General features: G+C 43.1%; 2 protein-coding genes across 2 annotated transcripts in view; both read left to right on the top strand.

Annotated features, from left to right (window-relative positions):
* PDCD1LG2 (programmed cell death 1 ligand 2) overlaps window positions 1–16,564 on the top strand; it is a 132,235-nt gene that overhangs the window by 107,163 nt on the left and 8,508 nt on the right. Inside the window, exon 7 of the mRNA XM_023758422.1 lies at window positions 14,359–14,470. Within this exon, the coding sequence (XP_023614190.1) occupies window positions 14,359–14,363 (5 nt within the window). The 3' untranslated portion in view covers window positions 14,364–14,470. The remainder of the gene's footprint in view (window positions 1–14,358; window positions 14,471–16,564) is intronic.
* RIC1 (RIC1 homolog, RAB6A GEF complex partner 1) overlaps window positions 14,365–16,564 on the top strand; it is a 76,583-nt gene continuing 74,383 nt past the window's right edge. Inside the window, exon 1 of the mRNA XM_006094131.3 lies at window positions 14,365–14,466. Within this exon, the coding sequence (XP_006094193.1) occupies window positions 14,452–14,466 (15 nt within the window). The 5' untranslated portion in view covers window positions 14,365–14,451. The remainder of the gene's footprint in view (window positions 14,467–16,564) is intronic.

Genomic DNA, 16,564 nt, shown 5'->3' on the forward strand with positions numbered 1-16,564 from the left:
GTTGGCTGGTGCCAGGTGCATGTCATAGCATGGTCGTCCAGAAGGTTGTCCAAACAGTCGTTCTGCTGTTCAGTTGATTTGTGTATTACGCTTTTATTATTATAGATGTCCTTTAAATGAAAGGATACTGTGAACTGGAATGGTTTTCTTCCCATTATATACATTTCCTTTTCATTTTATAAATGAGGAAAATGAGGTTTTAAGGTAGGTTCAGTCTGGGTTTTACCGTTATTGTATTGAATTAGGGAAAACTTATGAAACTGCATTGGGAAGAGTATATATAGGAAGAAGAAAATTCTTTCAACATGGATGTATATTTCAAACTAGAATAATGTGTACTATTTAGTATATTTTAAAATGTTTATTATTTTTCTGGAATATGAAAATTAGGTAATCTTCTCTAAGTTAATTTTTCAGTTAACAGACTCTGTTAAATAAACTTTTAAGTCCACTTTAAAAAGTACCCAGTTTTTACAAAACTCTTTCTGAAGCCTATTAATGTATTTTTCTTTTTTTTTTAAATATATTTTATTGATTTTTTACAGAGAGGAAGGGAGAGGGATAGAGAGTCAGAAACATCGATGAGAGAGAAGCATCGATCAGCTGCCTCCTGCACACTCCCCACTGGGGATGTGCCTGCAACCAAGGCACATGCCCTTGACCGGAATCGAACCCGGGACCCTTGAGTCCGCAGGCCGACGCTCCATCCACTGAGCCAAACCAGTCAGGGCGTATTTTTCTTTATATAGCATGTAAATAATATGTAATAGTGAAGACTGTGAGCCATATAGTAATACTTAGAGTCTGCATTATTAATATCATGATGTTGAGGTATGTTGTCTTCTGACCCAGAGTTGACATTTAACTATATGGTAGGAAATTGAGAAAAATTATAGAGATTATTTACCTTCAGCTCTATATAGAATTTGTGTGTAGAAATTTCCACCTCTAATTATGTCCAATTGTGTACATACATAGCACTGAACTGAAATGCTTATCTGTCTAAGTTTCCCAACACCATTAAATATTAATGGCTTGGGTTGATTTCTGGGGTCTCTGTTCTATTCCATTGATCTATATGCCTGTTCTTGTGCCAGTACCAGGCTGTTTTGATTATGGTGACTCTGTGGTATAACTTGAAATCTGGTATTATGATTCCTCCAACTTTGTTTTTTCCCCCCTCAAGATTGCTGTGGCTATTTGGGGTCTTTGTTGGGTTCCATATAAATTTTTGGAGTATTTGTTCTAGATCTGTGAAATATGCTGTTGGTATTTTAATAGGTATTTCATTGAATCTGCAGATTGCCTTGGGTAGCATTGACATTTTAATGATGCTGATTCTACAATCCATGAACACAATATAGTCTTCCACTTGTTTATGTCTTCCTCTATCGCTTTTTTCAACGTCCTGTAATTTTTCAAGTATACATCTTTTGCCTCCTTGGTTAAGTTTATTCCTAAGTATTGTAAGTTTTTTGTTGAAATGGTAAATGGGATTGCTTGTTTACTTTCTCTTTCTAAGATTTCACTATCCTGTATAATAAAAACCTAATATGTTAAGTGTCCGGTCATCTGGTTGTCCGTTCAACTAATCAAAGCATAATATGCTAATGATATGCTAAGGCCGCTCAACCACTTGCTATGATGTGCACTGACCACCTGGGGGCAGAGTCAACCAGTTGACCAGTCGCTATGATGTACACTCACCACCAGGGGCCAGACACTCTGAGTGGTAGGTTAGCTTGCTGCTGAGGTTCAGCTGATTTGGACTGAGCGAGATGGGCTGGACACGCACTGGAGCCTTCCTGCAGTCCCTCCCCAGCTGGCCAACCTCTTGTGTCCTCCCGACCCCGATTGTGGACCAGTAGGGTCCCTTGGCCTGGCCTGTGCCCTCTGGCAATCTGGGACCCCTTGAGGGATGTCGGAGAGCCAGTTTTGGCCTGATCCTGCAGGCCAGGCTTAGGGACCCCAGTGGTGCATGAATTTGTGCACCAGGCCTCTAGTTAGTGTATAAAAATGCCATCGATTTTTGGGTGTTGATTTTGTATCCTGCTACATTGCCAAATTCATATATTAAATCTAGTAGTTTTTTTGGTGGAGTCTTTACGGTTTTTTATGTTCAATATCATGTCATCTGCAAATAATGAGTTTTACTTCCTCCTTTCCAATTTGGATGCCTTTAATTTCTTCTTGTCTGATCGCTGTGGCTAGGACTTCTAGTACTATCCTATATAATAAAAGGCTAATATGCAAATTGTTCCCTCAACTGGGAGTTCAACTGAGAGTTCAACTGGGAGTTCAACCAGGGGTAGGGCCGGCCCGCCAACTGCCCGCAGCCTCTCCCCCTGGCCAGCCCATCCCGATTGGCCCCAATTGGGGTGGGCCGGCCAGACCCCACCCATGCACGAATTTGTGCACCCGGCCTCTAGTGTTGAATAAGAGTGGTGAAAATGGACATCCCTTTCTTGTTCCTGTTTTTAGGGGAAATGGTTTTAGTTTTTACCCATTAAGTATGATGTTCACTGTAGGTTTGTCATATATGGCCTTTATTATGTTGAGATTTGCTCCCTCAATTCCCACTTTGCTGAGAGTTTTTATCAGAAATGGGTGTCGGACTTCGTCAAATGCTTTTTCTGCATTTATTAATATGGTCATGTGATTTTTATCTTTCAATTTGTGTATGTGATGTAGCACGTTTATTGATTTGTGAATATTGTACTAGCCTTGCATCCCTGGAATACATACCACTTGGTCATGGTGTATGATTTTTTTGGTAATATTTTGCTGGGTCCAATTTGCTAATATTTTGTTGAGGATTTTAGCATCTATGTTCATCAGGATATTAGCCTGTAATTCTTTTTCTTTGTAGTGTCTTAATTGGTTTTGGAATTAGGATAATGCTAGCCCCTTAAAAAGAGTTTGGTAGTGTTCCTTCCTCTTGAATTTTTTGGAATAGTTTGAGGTGTATAGGTGTTAGTTCTTCTTTGACTGTTTGGTAAAACTCCCACGTGAAGCTCTCTGGACCTGGGCTTTTGTTTGCTGGGAAAGTGTATATGCTTGTCTAACCACTATTCCCATCAAGATTGAGGACATTTCCATCACTCCAGTAAGTCCTGTATGCCCACTTCCAATTGGTCTGCTGCCCTTTTCCCCTATATAGTGGTTGGCCTTGGTCCAAGCCCTGTCCTTCCAGAATGTTCTGCAGTTCTTGTCATCAATGACTAAGCTATATATAGCAGGAAGTGATATATTACTGTTATCTTAAGTAGGAGCTTTTGAATAAATTATTTCAAAGAAGCAGTTGGGAGTTTTATTTTATAGTATTTTAATTGAATTTATTGGAGTGACATTCTATATAATAAAGAGCTAATATGCTAATTAGACCAAACAGCAGAACGACTTTCCGGACGACCTTCTGGATGAAGCTGGGGCTGCGAGGGCCGAGACCCTTGCACGAATTTTGTGCATCGGGCCTCTAGTTGGTTAATAAAATTAAATAGGTTTCAGGTGTACAATTCTATAATACATCATCTGTATATTGTATTGTGTGTTCACCACCTCAAATCAGGTCTCCTTCCATCACCATTTATCCCTCTCATTTATCCTCTTCTACCCCCACCCCCTTTCTCTCTGGTAATCATTAGACTCTTGTCTGTGAGGTTTTTTGTCTTAATTCCTTCACCTCTGTTTTATAGTATTTTAAATATGTGATCCTGAGACTTAAAATATTGAAACGGTACTATAACAAATGATCTTTAGGATTTACTGTATTATTTATTAATTACTATATTATGTTCCGTATAAACTACTTTTGCCCCACTCTGTCTATAATTTGCCTATTCTGGAGATTTCATATAAACAAAATCATACAATATGTGGCCTTTTGTGTCTGGCTTTTTTTCACTTAGCCTAATGCTTTAAGATTCATCCATGTTGTAGCATGTATCAGTACTTCAAGAAGCTACACAAAGCAAGGAAGAATTTTCCCATAGAGCTGTCCTGGCCCTGCTGATACTTTGATTTTGGACTTCTTGTCTCCAAACTGGGACAATACAAATTTTGGTTGTTTTAAGCCACTCAGATTTTGGTATTTATTGTTTTTTTTATCCTTACCTGAGGATATGTTTATTGATTTGAGAGAGAGGAAGGGGGAGGGGAAGAGAGACAAAGGGTAGGAGGGAGAAACAGAGAAACATCAATGAGAGAAACATCATTAAGTTGCCTCCCTTACATGCCCCGCCACCTTTTGTTTTGTTGTACAAAACAACACCCAACCAACTGAGCCACACCATAGAGAGACTAGGGTCATTTCTGGTCAGCTTTGCCTCTATCTTGGGTTTGTTTGACTCATTGAGTTTTTTGTTACTTACTCCCTGGATTCCATTGGTCTTTGCATTTGGCTGACAGTAATGCTCTAATTGGGCCTCTATTTTCTATCTCCCTGACCAGGGTGATTTAAGCTATTAACTCTTTGGTTGGGGAGGAGAGGTGTAAACTATTCGTTTTCAAGTGACCTTGGTTAGGGAAGATAAGCGCTTATGATTTACTATCTGGTTGCAAATTGCTTGACTTGTTTGGCTCTGTTTGTCTAACCATTTGCCACAGTCCCTTTTCCCAACAAATGTCCCCTAACATCTGACTATCCTGCCTCAAGTCTAGCTGAAGTTTCCTCAGTTTTGTTTATCTTTTTAAAAACCGACTGTTTTGTTATTTCTATATTGTTTTAGTATTCTCTATTTACTTATTTCTACTCTAGTTTTATTTAACTTTGGACTCGTTCTTTTTCTAGTTCCTTGAGGTATAAAATCAGGTTGTTTTGAGATCTTTTTAAATGTAGGCGTTTACCACTATAAGCTTCCTTCTTAGTACTGCTTTTGCTGCATCCCATAGATTTTGGTATATTGCATTTTAGTCTGTATTTCAAGATAATTTCTAAGTTTCCTTTTGATTTCTTCTTTGATCCCTTTGTTGTTAAAGAGCATGTTTAATTTCCACATGTTTGTGAATTTTCTAGTTTTTCTTTTGCTGTTGGCTTCAAGTAGCATTCCATTGTGGTCAGAAAAGATAGTTGATACCATCTCAATCTTCTGAAATTTGTTAAGACTTGTTTTGTGACCTAACCATTACAGTATTACAATATTCTATTATTGGTCTACCTAGTGACCTATACCAACCACTTTTATACTTGTTTATGCTATTGTATTGCTGTTTAGTGACCTTTCATGTCAACATAAAGAACCCCCTTTAGCATTTCTGGTAAGTAGGTCTAGTGGTGATAAACTACCTCAGTTTTTGTTTGTTTAGGAAAGACTATCTTTTATTTTTGAAGGACATTTTTGCCAGATGTAATAATATTCTTGATTGGCAGCTTTTTTCTTTTAGCACTTTGAATATATCATTTCACTCCTCTCTGGCCTGCAAGGTTTCTGCTCAGAAATCCACTTACAGTTTTATGAGGGTTCCCTGGTGACAAGTTGCCTTTTTATTCTGTTTTCAAAATATTCTCTTTGCTTTTACTTTTGACAGTTTATAATTTCTCTCAGTGCGGATTTGAGTTCCATTTAGGGGGCTTTGATTTGGATGTCCATTTCTTTTTTCAGTCATTATTTCTTTGAATAAGCTTTCTGGTCATTTCTCTCTTCTATGTGTATATTAGTCTGCTTGTTGGTCCCTTAAACTTGATTCACTCTTAAGATTTAGTGATTTCAAATGACCTTTCTTAGAGTTTGCGCATCCTTTTTTTATGCGTGATCTAGTCTTTTGTTGAACTCGAGATAATTATCTTTAGCTCCATGATTTCTGTTTGTAACTTTTTAAAATTTTCTATCTCTTTGTTGAAATTCACTTTGTTCATCCATTGTTCTCCTGACCTTAGGTAGTATCTTTCTGATGGTTATTTTGAATTACCCGTCTGGTAAATCATGTATCTCTGTTTCATTGGAGTTTGTTTCTGGAGATTTCTTTCCTTTGTTTGGAACATACTTGCTTGTTTTTTTCATCTTCATTAACTCTCTGTGTTGGTGACTGTGTGTTAGACAGAGTCTAACTCTCTGTTAGACAAACTAGCCTCATATATTAAAAGTCTCCCACCATCAGCCAGCCAGAGATTTCTTATAGCCTCTCAAACCTCATGTTAATCCAACGCGCTTCCTTTATTCTTTGCAGTTCTCTGGTGTCTAGGGTATGCTGGATTCCCTAAATGCACTAAAGCAGGGGTCCTCAAACTTTTTAAACAGGGGGCCAGTTCAGTGTCCCTCAGACCGTTGGAGGGCCTGACTATAGTTTAAAAAAAAACTATGAACAAATTCCTATGCACACTGCACATATCTTATTTTGAAGTAAAAAAACAAAACGGGAACAAATACAATATTTGTATTTGCATGTGGCCCGCAGGCCGAAGTTTGAGGACCCCTGCAGTAAAGCAAGTGAGACTGAAATGGTTCATCAGGCATCCTGAAAAGTTGGATCCAACTCTTTCCCTCCCTAGGGGTAAGCTGGGACCTGAAGTTTTCCCCCCGTGCTCTGTGCTGAGCTGGGCAGGGGCTGTGGCAACTTGTACACCTCTGTCTCTATTCTCACTAGATTTGGCAGGTTTCATCAGTGCCCTGTGAAAGGCAAGGCCGAAACCCCTCCCCCTTTGGGCAGCCCCCAGAAAAGTTTGGGCATTGAAGCTGTGGACTATCTTGTTCCCCAGAGAGAAGTTGGGAGCTGGGGTTTATTGTCCACTTGTTCTGTGCTAAGCCAGGAGGGAGGGCTATGGCAACTGCTTGCCTAAATCTCTGTTTCTATTCTCACTTCCCCCACAGACAGCTAGGTTTTTCTAGATCTCATCAGCACTCTAAGAACAGCAAGACAGAAGTCATTCCTTTGGTTAGCCTCCATAGAAGTTTGTGCACGAATGATTTCTTTGCCCAGGAAAGAGCTGTGAATCTTTTCTCTGTTCTCTCAGTGCTGATGAGACATGACTATCCGTCCACGCCACTGTCTCTGTTCTCCCTTGGGTGGCTAGATTATGCTGGTGCTGTCAGCCTTCCAAGACTGGCAAGACAGAAGCCAGTGGAAAGGTGGGGGCATTGGACATGCAGCTTACGTCTTTTGCTCCTTGGGGATTAGCTGGGAATTGGAGGATTTCTTGGCACTATGTTGGGAGTAGGAATTCTGTTGGGGGTGTTCTGAATCTCCCTACCAAGTTTGATGAGTAATTTCACTTTTACCGAGCATTCAGGTGCCTTTCAACTAGTTTCTGGATTACTCAGAAGCAGATATTTTTTTTCTGTGAATTGTTGCTGAATCTGTGTGTGGGGGACAGAGTCCAGGTTTTCTATTCTGCCATCTTGCTGATGTCACTACTCCCAAGGTACTTGTTTTTAACTTTAAGTTGATATTTGAGGTAAAAACAGCTAATGCCTAGCAGTTTTAATGTGTTTGGAGTATTGTTAGCTTCTTAGAAACTTTTGTATTTCATTTTTAGACATTAAAGAAAGCTTTTAAGGAGATGGTCTATATAACTTTGGAAAACAGTGTTTTAACTGGTTATCCTAAGGTTAAACTAAAAAAAGCTATTCATAAAAACTATTCTGGTTGTGAATTAGTTTCTTATAGGGTTATAGATAACAATTCCAAACTATTCTATATATATTAGAGGCCCAGTGCACAAATTCGTGCACCAGTGGGGTCCCTCGGCCTGGCCTGTGGGATCGGTCCCAAACTGGCTTTCTGACATCCCCTGAGGGGTCCCGAATTGTGAGAGGGCGCAGGCCAGGCTGAGGGACCCCACCGGTGCACTATCGGGGCTGGGGAAGGGTGTGGGAGGTTGGCCAGCTGGGGAGGGATTGCGGGAAGGCTCCAGGGCTTGTCTGGCCCATCTTGCTCAGTCCTGATCGGCTGGACCGCAGCAGCAAGCTAACCCACCAGTCGGAGTGTCTGCCCCCTGGTGGTCAGTGCATGTCATAGTGAGCGGTTGAGCAGCTTTATCATATCATTAGCATATTACGCTTTGATTGGTTGAAAGGCTGATCGGTCGACCTGACACTTAGCATATTAGGCTTTTATTATATAGGACTGGAGGCCTGTTGCATGAAGAGATTCATGCAATAGGCCTTCCCTTCTCCTTGCTGCGGGCACCGGTTTTCCTCCGGCACTCGGAACCCAGGCCTTCGCTCTGGCCGGAGCCACATTCCGTCTCCCGTCTTCGCGGCTCCGGCCGGAGCCGCCTTCCATCCTCCGTCTTCGCTCCGGCCGGAGCCGCCTTCCGTCTTCCGTCTTAGCTGCTCTGGCTCGCCTTCAGCCTTCACTCCGCCGCTTGGAACCTACGTATGCAAATTAACCACCATCTTTGTTGGCGGTTAATTTGCATATCATGCTGATTAGCCAATGGGAGGCGTAGCGAAGGTACGGTCAATTACCCTGTTTGCCTATTATTAGATAGGATAGTAGGGTTAAACAAAGAACTAAATTAATTGTACGAAATAATAGCCAGATTTCTCTCTGTCTTAAAAATGTTAAAAGTAAGTAAGGGAGAAGGGTGGAGTGAACCACCTTGTGATTGATTATAACCACATGTATTTCTGTGTATAACAACATGCATATACTGTATATATAGAGAGAAATATAAAGAAGTATATGTCGGATGTGAGGGCGATCTGGCTGCGACATCTGTCACCCCATTGATCGCCAGGGTTGATTCGGCTGATCTGGCTGGCTAGGCGGGTGTCCCCCTCCTCCCTCGCCGATCCATGTGCGTCCCTCCCGAAGCTGCGCGCTCGGTCGAAGAGGACGACCTTCCCCCCCGAGGAGAGGACCGGTCTTCGGTCAAGGGTATACGAGTAGCTGCGCTCCCCTGCTAGAACCTCCAAACAAGCTCTCAAGAAGTATATGTGTATATATGGGATAGTATAGGTACATGTATTTTACAATGTGTTTTCTGAGAGGACCTAGAACAGTGATGGCGAACCTATGACACACATGTCAGAGGTGACACGCGAACTCCTTTTTTTGGTTGATTTTTCTTTGTTAAATGGCATTTAAATATATAAAATAAATATCAGAAATATAAGTCTTTGTTTTACTATGGTGGCAAATAGCAAAAAATTTCTATATGTGACACGGCACCAGAGTTAAGTTAGGGTTTTTCAAAATGCTGACACGCCGAGCTCAAAAGGTTGGCTATCACTAACCTAGAAGCTAGAAGCAATGACATCTCACTAGCAACAAGTATCTTATTTCCAGATCTTGTTTTATAAATACTATCCTATCTAATAAAAGAGAAACATGGTAATTAACCATAACTTCACTACCCTTCCCATTGGCTAATCAGGGCGATATGCAAATTAACTGCCAACTAAGATGGCGGTTGATTTGCATATATCTGCTGGGAGCATAGCAAGCCAGGCGGCTGAAAACAAGCTGGGCGGCAGAGGCAGGAGCAAAACAAGCCAGCCGGGAGGGGGGAACAAACAAGCTGGCCGGGCGGCTGAGGGAGGGGGGAACAAACAAGCCAGCCGGGGGACTGAGGGAGGCGGGAACAAACAAGCCGGCCGGGGGCTGAGGGAGGTGGGAAAAAACAAGCCGGACATCCCCCGAGGGATCCCAGACTGCGAGAGGGCACAGGCCAGCCTGAGGGACACCCCCTCTCCCCGAGTGCACAAATTATTGTGCACCGGGCCTCTAGTCCTATCTAATAAAAGAGAAACATGGTAATTAGCCGTACCTCGGCTACCCTTCCCATTGGCTAATCAGGGCGATATGCAAATTAACTGCCAGCCAAGATGGCGGCCGGCAGCCAGGCAGCTTGAAGTGAACATGAGGCTTGCTTGCTTCAGTGATGGAGGAAGCCAACGTTCCCCGCCTGCCGCTGCCGGCCTCTGAGCTTGCAGTTTGAAACATTGTTACAAATATAGAAGCTAAACAAAACCCCAGAAACCTGCTTTCAGCCAGCCGGGATCTCAGAGCTGGAGTTGAAACAGTGTTTTGATTATAGAACCCAAACAAACCAGGTACCTGCTTTCAGCAACCGAGGCCTCAGAGCTGGAGCCAAGCCTCAGAGCTAAAGCTGGCCCAGAATAAAAAAGAAAAAAGAAAAAAAGGAGTGGTTGGGAGCTTCAGTCACCCGCCAGCCTGAAAACAGCCCTCAGCCCCTCACCCAGACTGGCCAGGCACCCCAGTGGGGACCCCCACCCTGAAGGGGGTGTGACCAGCTGCAAACAGCCATCAGCCCCTCACCCAGGCTGGCCAGGCACCCAAGCGGGACCCCCACCCTGATCCAGGACACCCTTCAGGGCAAACCAGCTGGCCCCCAACCGTGCACCAGGCCTCTATCCTATATAGTAAAAGGGTAATATGCCTCCCAGCACCGGGATCAGCGGAGCCGCAAGGCCTCCCAGCACCAGGATCAGTGTGACAGGGGGCAGCGCCCAACCCCCCTGATCGCCCTGCAGCTCTGTGTGTGACAGGGGGCGGCACCCCAACCCCCTGATCGGTCCTGCTCTGTGGGTGATAGAGGGCGGCGCCCCAACCCCCCCACCCCCACGGGCCCTGCTCTGTGTGTGACGGGGTAGAGTCATAACCTCCCCATCGGCCCTGCCCTGAGTGTGACAGGGTGCGGTGCCCCAACCCCCTGATCTGCCCTGCTCTGTGTGTGACAGGGGGGAGCTCCTCAACCCCCTGATCGGCCCTACTCTGTGAGTGACGGGGGGAGCTCCTCAACCCCCTGATCGGCCCTGCTCTGTGCGTGACAGGGTACGGAGCCCCAACCCCCCTGATGGGCCCTGCTCTGTGAGTGACAGGGGGCAGCACCCCAACCCCCTGATTGGCCCTGCTCTGTGCGTGACAGGGGGTGGCGCCGCAACCTCCCCATCGACCCTGCCTTGAGTGTGACAGAGGGCGGTGCCCCAACCCCCCATCGGCCCTACCCTGAGCGTGACTGAGGGTGGCATCGCAACCTCCCGATCCGCCCTGCTCTTTGCATGACAGGGTGCGGCGCCCCAACTCTCCAATCAGCCCTGCTCTGAGCCCGACCAGGGCTGCACCTAGGGATTGGGCCTGCCCTCCTCCACCCGGGAGCAGGCCTAAGCCAGCAGGTCGTTATCTCCTGAGGGGTCCCAGACTGCAAGAGGGCACAGGCTGGGCTGAGGGACCCTCCCTCCCCCCCGAGTGCACAAATTTTTGTGCACCGGGCCTCTAGTCCTATATAATAAAAGAGAAACATGTAAATTGACCATCCCTCTGATACGCTCACCAACCAATCTGGAGTGAGTATGCAAATTAACCCAACAAAGATGGTGGGTTAATTTGCATACACAGTTGCCGAGTGGAGAGCAGAGCGGGAGAGCCGGCAGCATGGGGGAACATGGCTCCCTCGGTTGCTCCCCCAAGCCACCGGGAAGAGAGCAGAACAGGAGAGCCAGCAGAGAGTGGAGTGGCTTGGGGAACTTGGCTCCCCAAGCTGCCAGGCGGAGAGCAGAGAAGGAGAGCTGGCGGCTTGGAGGACTTGGCAGAGTGGGAGGCCATGGGACGGAGACAGAGCAGGAAGGGAAAACCAAGAGTGCGAGGAACATCAGGAATTCTGGGAATAGTAGTTCTGGTGGCAGCCCCAGGACCAGAAGCGGACGCCCAGAGCGAGGGAGCACCAGGAATGCTGGGAATCGTTCTGGTGGCAGACGAATTTCCTAGACCAGCGGTTCTCAACCTGTGGGTCATAACCCCTTTGGCAGTCGAAAGACCCTTTCACAGGAGTTGTCTAAGACCATCCTGCATATCAGATATTTACATTACGATTCATAACAGTAGCAACATTACAGTTATGAAGTAACAACGAAAATAATTTTATGGTTGGGTCACAACATGAGGAGCTGTATTTAAAGGGCTAGAAGGTTGAGAACCACTGTCCTAGACACTAGAGCAGAGTGAGCCTGGAGCAAGTTACTATTGCGGTGGGGGATGGAGGGAAAGCAAAGGTGAGAGACATCAGTAAAGTCAGAGTGTCTAGGAAAAATTAAAGGGAAGATATCCTAAAATTTCCAGGAAATCTCCACCAATGAAGCAAAGAAAAAAAAATGCCTCTATTATTCTGTGAGCAACAAACGAAACTGGGTTGGGGGTCTCAGACAATTTGCTCATATGATTGCAAAGACAGACAGAAACTCCCAGATTGGAGTGGGCTCCCAGATTGGAGAGGATGCAGGTCGGGCCGAGGGACCCACCCCCAGTGCATGAATCTTCGTGCACTGGGCCCCTAGTTCTCTAATGAAAAGAAAGAGGAGCCCTGGCCGGTGTTGTTCAGTGGTTTGATTCTGGGTTAAGGGCGCATACCTGAGTTGCAGGTTCAATCCCTACTCCTGGTCAGGGCACCTGTGGAAGGCAACCAATCTATGTGTCCCTCATACATCAATGTTCCTTTCTCTCCCTCCCTCCCTTCCACTCTCTCTAAAAATTAATGGAGAAAGTATCCTTGAGTGAGAATTAACAGAAAAAAAGAGAAACAGGATTGCCTGGAAAAAATGGCTAATTCTAATGCAAGAGCAGAGAAAGTACAAGATGACCCTGTGGAACCTTCTTGTGTGCAGAAAGTGGATGTCCAGTTATTCCAACACCATTGTTGAAATGACCATCCAATTTCTATTGTGTTACCTTTGTTCTTTTATTAAAAGTCACTTGACTATATTTATATGGGTCTATTTCTGGACTCTCTATTCTGTTCCATTGCTATATTTTCTTTCTTTCTTTCTTTTTTTTTGCTAGTATATCTTTACTAGAGGTCTGATGCATGAAATTCATGCAAGAGTAGGTCTTCCCCTGGTTGCCAGCACTGGCATCTGGGACCCAGGCTTCCCTCCGGCCACCAGCAGGCACCCGGGACCCGGGCTTCCCTCACAGCCCTGGCTTCGTCCAGAAGGATGTCTGGTCTAATTAGCATATTATGCTTTTATTGTTATAGACTAGAGCAGCAGTTCTCAACCTGTGGGTCACGACCCCTTTGGGGGTCAAACGACCCTTTCACAGGGGTCGCCTAAGACCATCGGAAAACACATATATAATTACATATTGTTTTTGTGATTAATCACTATGCTTTAATTATGTTCAATTTGTAACAATGAAAATACATCCTGCATATCAGATATTTACATGACGATTCATAACAGTAGCAAAATTACAGTTATGAAGTAGCAATGAAAATAATTTTATGGTTGAGGGTCACCACAACATGAGGAACTGTATTAAAGGGTCGTGGCATTAGGAAGGTTGAGAACCACTGGACTAGAGGCTCTCACAATCTGGGACCCCTCGGGTAGGGTTCAGTCCCATCGCATCATGGCTCTGGTTCCGTGGGCCGTGGGGGAGGGACCAAGAGGCCAGTCCAATGGCAGCATGGCTCCGCTTCCCGGAGCCTGCGGGCTAGGGTAGGGACCAAGAGTCCAGTCCGATGGAAGTATGGCTCTGGTTCCCCGGAGCCTGCGGGCTGGGGGAGGGACTCAGAGGCCCGTGGTGGCAGCATGGCTCCGTTCCCACAGCTCCCTCCCACCGCCTCACCATGGGTGGCCGAGACCCAGGACTGACTCCTGCTGCTCTGGCCAGGACTCTAGCCTGCTGTTCAGTCGTCCGTTCATTTAGGTCGTGACGGACCCTGGCTCTTTATATATTAGGATAGTAAGTCTTGAAGTTGGATAATGTCAGCCCTCCGACTTAATTCTTTTCCTTCAACATTGAATTGGCCATTCTGGGATATTTTGCTTCTCCATTATCTCGTTGTGATGGGTTACACTAATTGATATTCAAATGTTGATTCAGCCTTGCATACCTGGAATAAATCCCACTTGTTTGTATTTTATAATTCTTCTTATACAGTGTTGGATTAGAGTTGATAATATTTTGTTAAGAATTTTTGCAGCTGTGTTCATGAGTGATATTGGACTGTTTTCCATTCTTGTAATGTTTTTGTCTGGTTTCAGTATTAGGGTGATGCTGTCTTGTAGAAAGAGTTAGGAAGTATTCTCTCTGCTTCAGTCTTCTGGAAGATATTGTGGAGAATTTGTTCCTTAAATTTCTTCCTTAAATATTTGGTAGAATTCACCAGTAAGCACATCTGGGCCTGTTTCTGTTTTTTATTTTTTTATGATTATTAATTAGAGATTCAATTTCTTTAATAAATATAGGCCTATTTAGATTACCTTTCTTTTTGGTTATTTTTAGTTGATTTTCTTGAACTAATTTAAGGTAATTAATGATTTAGTATTTGATTGTTATGTCTTATTATACTTTTAGAATCATTAAAATATTTTGAGTACTTCATGATAAATTATCTTAAATTTGTTTGTATATATTCTTATAAAACATTAATAAAACACAACTCTCTTCTTCCAGCCTAGTGTGTTAATCGTAACCTACAAGGAACCTGCAAAATCATCTTCTCAGTTTGGATCCTACAAGCAAGCTGAATGGAGGCCAGATAGTACAATGATAGCTGTGTCAGTAAGTAGGTTTTTCAACTTTAACAGTGTTTTCTTATGAAATCATTACATTGCATTAAACTTGATTCTCTTAGGTGACTTCCTTTCAATCTTTATACCCATTAGTGTTTATCTTCTGTGATAGAAATTGCTGAACCAAATCTTCTATTCAGATTATTTTTATTATATCTTCTTTCTTGATTCTTCTACTTCCTCTCATTTTAAATGTAGTGCCCATATCCTTTTCTTTTTATTCTTCTAACTCCTATTTTGCCCTTGAAGTCTATTTAATTCAGATTTTTAAAGCTTTTATCTATATTCACACAGTACTCCCAAATTTATACAAGTTCTTCCCTCTATTCCCAAAGATGTCTCATAAAAATGGTAAACTTTACGTTTATGTCATACTGAATTCTCATTTGCATTTGGATCTATTTCTGCATTTCTTTTTTCTATTTTTTTTTAATTCGGTTAACTTTACCTTTTTAGTTTGTTTTGTCACTGTCATCTCTTGGACTGTCATCACTACCAAATTTGAATTAGTAATAATGTAAATAGTTAAATATTTATTGAGCAGCTCCTACATAAGTACTTTTATAACTAGTTTATGTGGATCATCTCATTTAATCTTTAAGTCAACACTTCAAAGTAGATATAATTATACTTTATAGTAGATAAGTATATTGAGGCTCTGAGAAAATAAGTTTTATCCAAAGTTATATAGACAGTGTATTGAAGAGAAGGAATTTAAACTTAGGTGCTCAGATTCCATTTACTGTACTCTTAACTACTACACTGACTTATCTCTCTGCTTTCTGTCCTTTTCTAGTCCATGCTATATAATGGTGACTAGGTTAATCATCTAAAAATGATCCACATGGTCAAAAATAATTGACTAGTTTCTCATTTCCTACAGTAGGGGTTTTGCAGACTACCAGCCATACACCAGGTCTACCCTGCTGCCTGTTTGTGTATGAACCATGAACTAAGAATATTTTTATGAATTTAAATGATTGAAAAAAATCAAAGAGGGATAATATTTTTGGCACTTGGAAATTACATGAAGTTTAAATTTCATTGTTTATAAATATGTTTCTTGGAGCATAAAAATATTTATTTACATGTTGTCTATGACTGTTTTTAAACTGCAACAACTGACTTGAGTAGTCCTGACAGTGACCACATGTGACACTTCCATTCTTCACTCTCCTGCTCAGCACTTACTATCATAACATGCTAAGTGTCCGGTCATCCATTCAACCAATCAAAGCGTAATATGCTAATGATATGCTAAAGCTGCTCAACTGCTCACTATGATGTGCACTGACCACCAGGGGGCAGACATTCTGACTGGTAGGTTAGCTTGCTGCTGGATCTGGCAGATTGGGACTGAGCGAGATGGGCCGGACATGCCCTGGAGCCCTCCTGCGGTCCCTCTCCTGCTGGCCAACCTCCTGCATCCCTTCCAGGCCTGGATCATGCACCAGTGGGGTCCCTCGGCCTGGCCTGCTCCCTCTCGCAATCCAGGAACCCTCGGGGGATGTTGGAGAGCCAGTTTCAGCCCAATCCCACAGACCAGGCCGAGGGACCCCACTGGTGCACAATTCGTGCACCGGGACTCTAGTAAATTATAGTAACACATTTATAAATTCAGTGTTTCAAGTGCCATGCATATCTCCATACCGTGACTTTTTAAAAATTACTTTTATTACTAGTGCATACTTATTATGTCAGAGAAGGGGAAAATAGACTTTGGAGTGTGGATTATTTTATTATTGAATTAGATGGCAAAATATTGTTATGCAGTAACGCTGGAGTGAAGCCAAAAGAATATAAGTTGACATTATCCAACTTAGAACTTAATTGAGTACTAATCACAGTATTTCCAACACAGTGAAATTAATAGTTAGAAAATTTTAAAAGGGAAAAAAATATCTCATCATACCAGAAATTCTTCACCAAAATGAAAAAGGAAGTGCAACCAAAGTAAGTTTTCTTGGTTCTTGATAAAGTGACAAATGTTCCAGTACTGCTCAATTTTTTATGTGAATAGTCAATGTAGATGTACAGTGACACAGAATCGCTCCTGTGAATATAGCATGGGTAGAACACATCAGGTG

This window comes from Myotis lucifugus, unplaced genomic scaffold (genome assembly GCF_000147115.1).
Source record: "Myotis lucifugus unplaced genomic scaffold, Myoluc2.0 scaffold_130, whole genome shotgun sequence".
NCBI lineage: Eukaryota > Metazoa > Chordata > Mammalia > Chiroptera > Vespertilionidae > Myotis > Myotis lucifugus.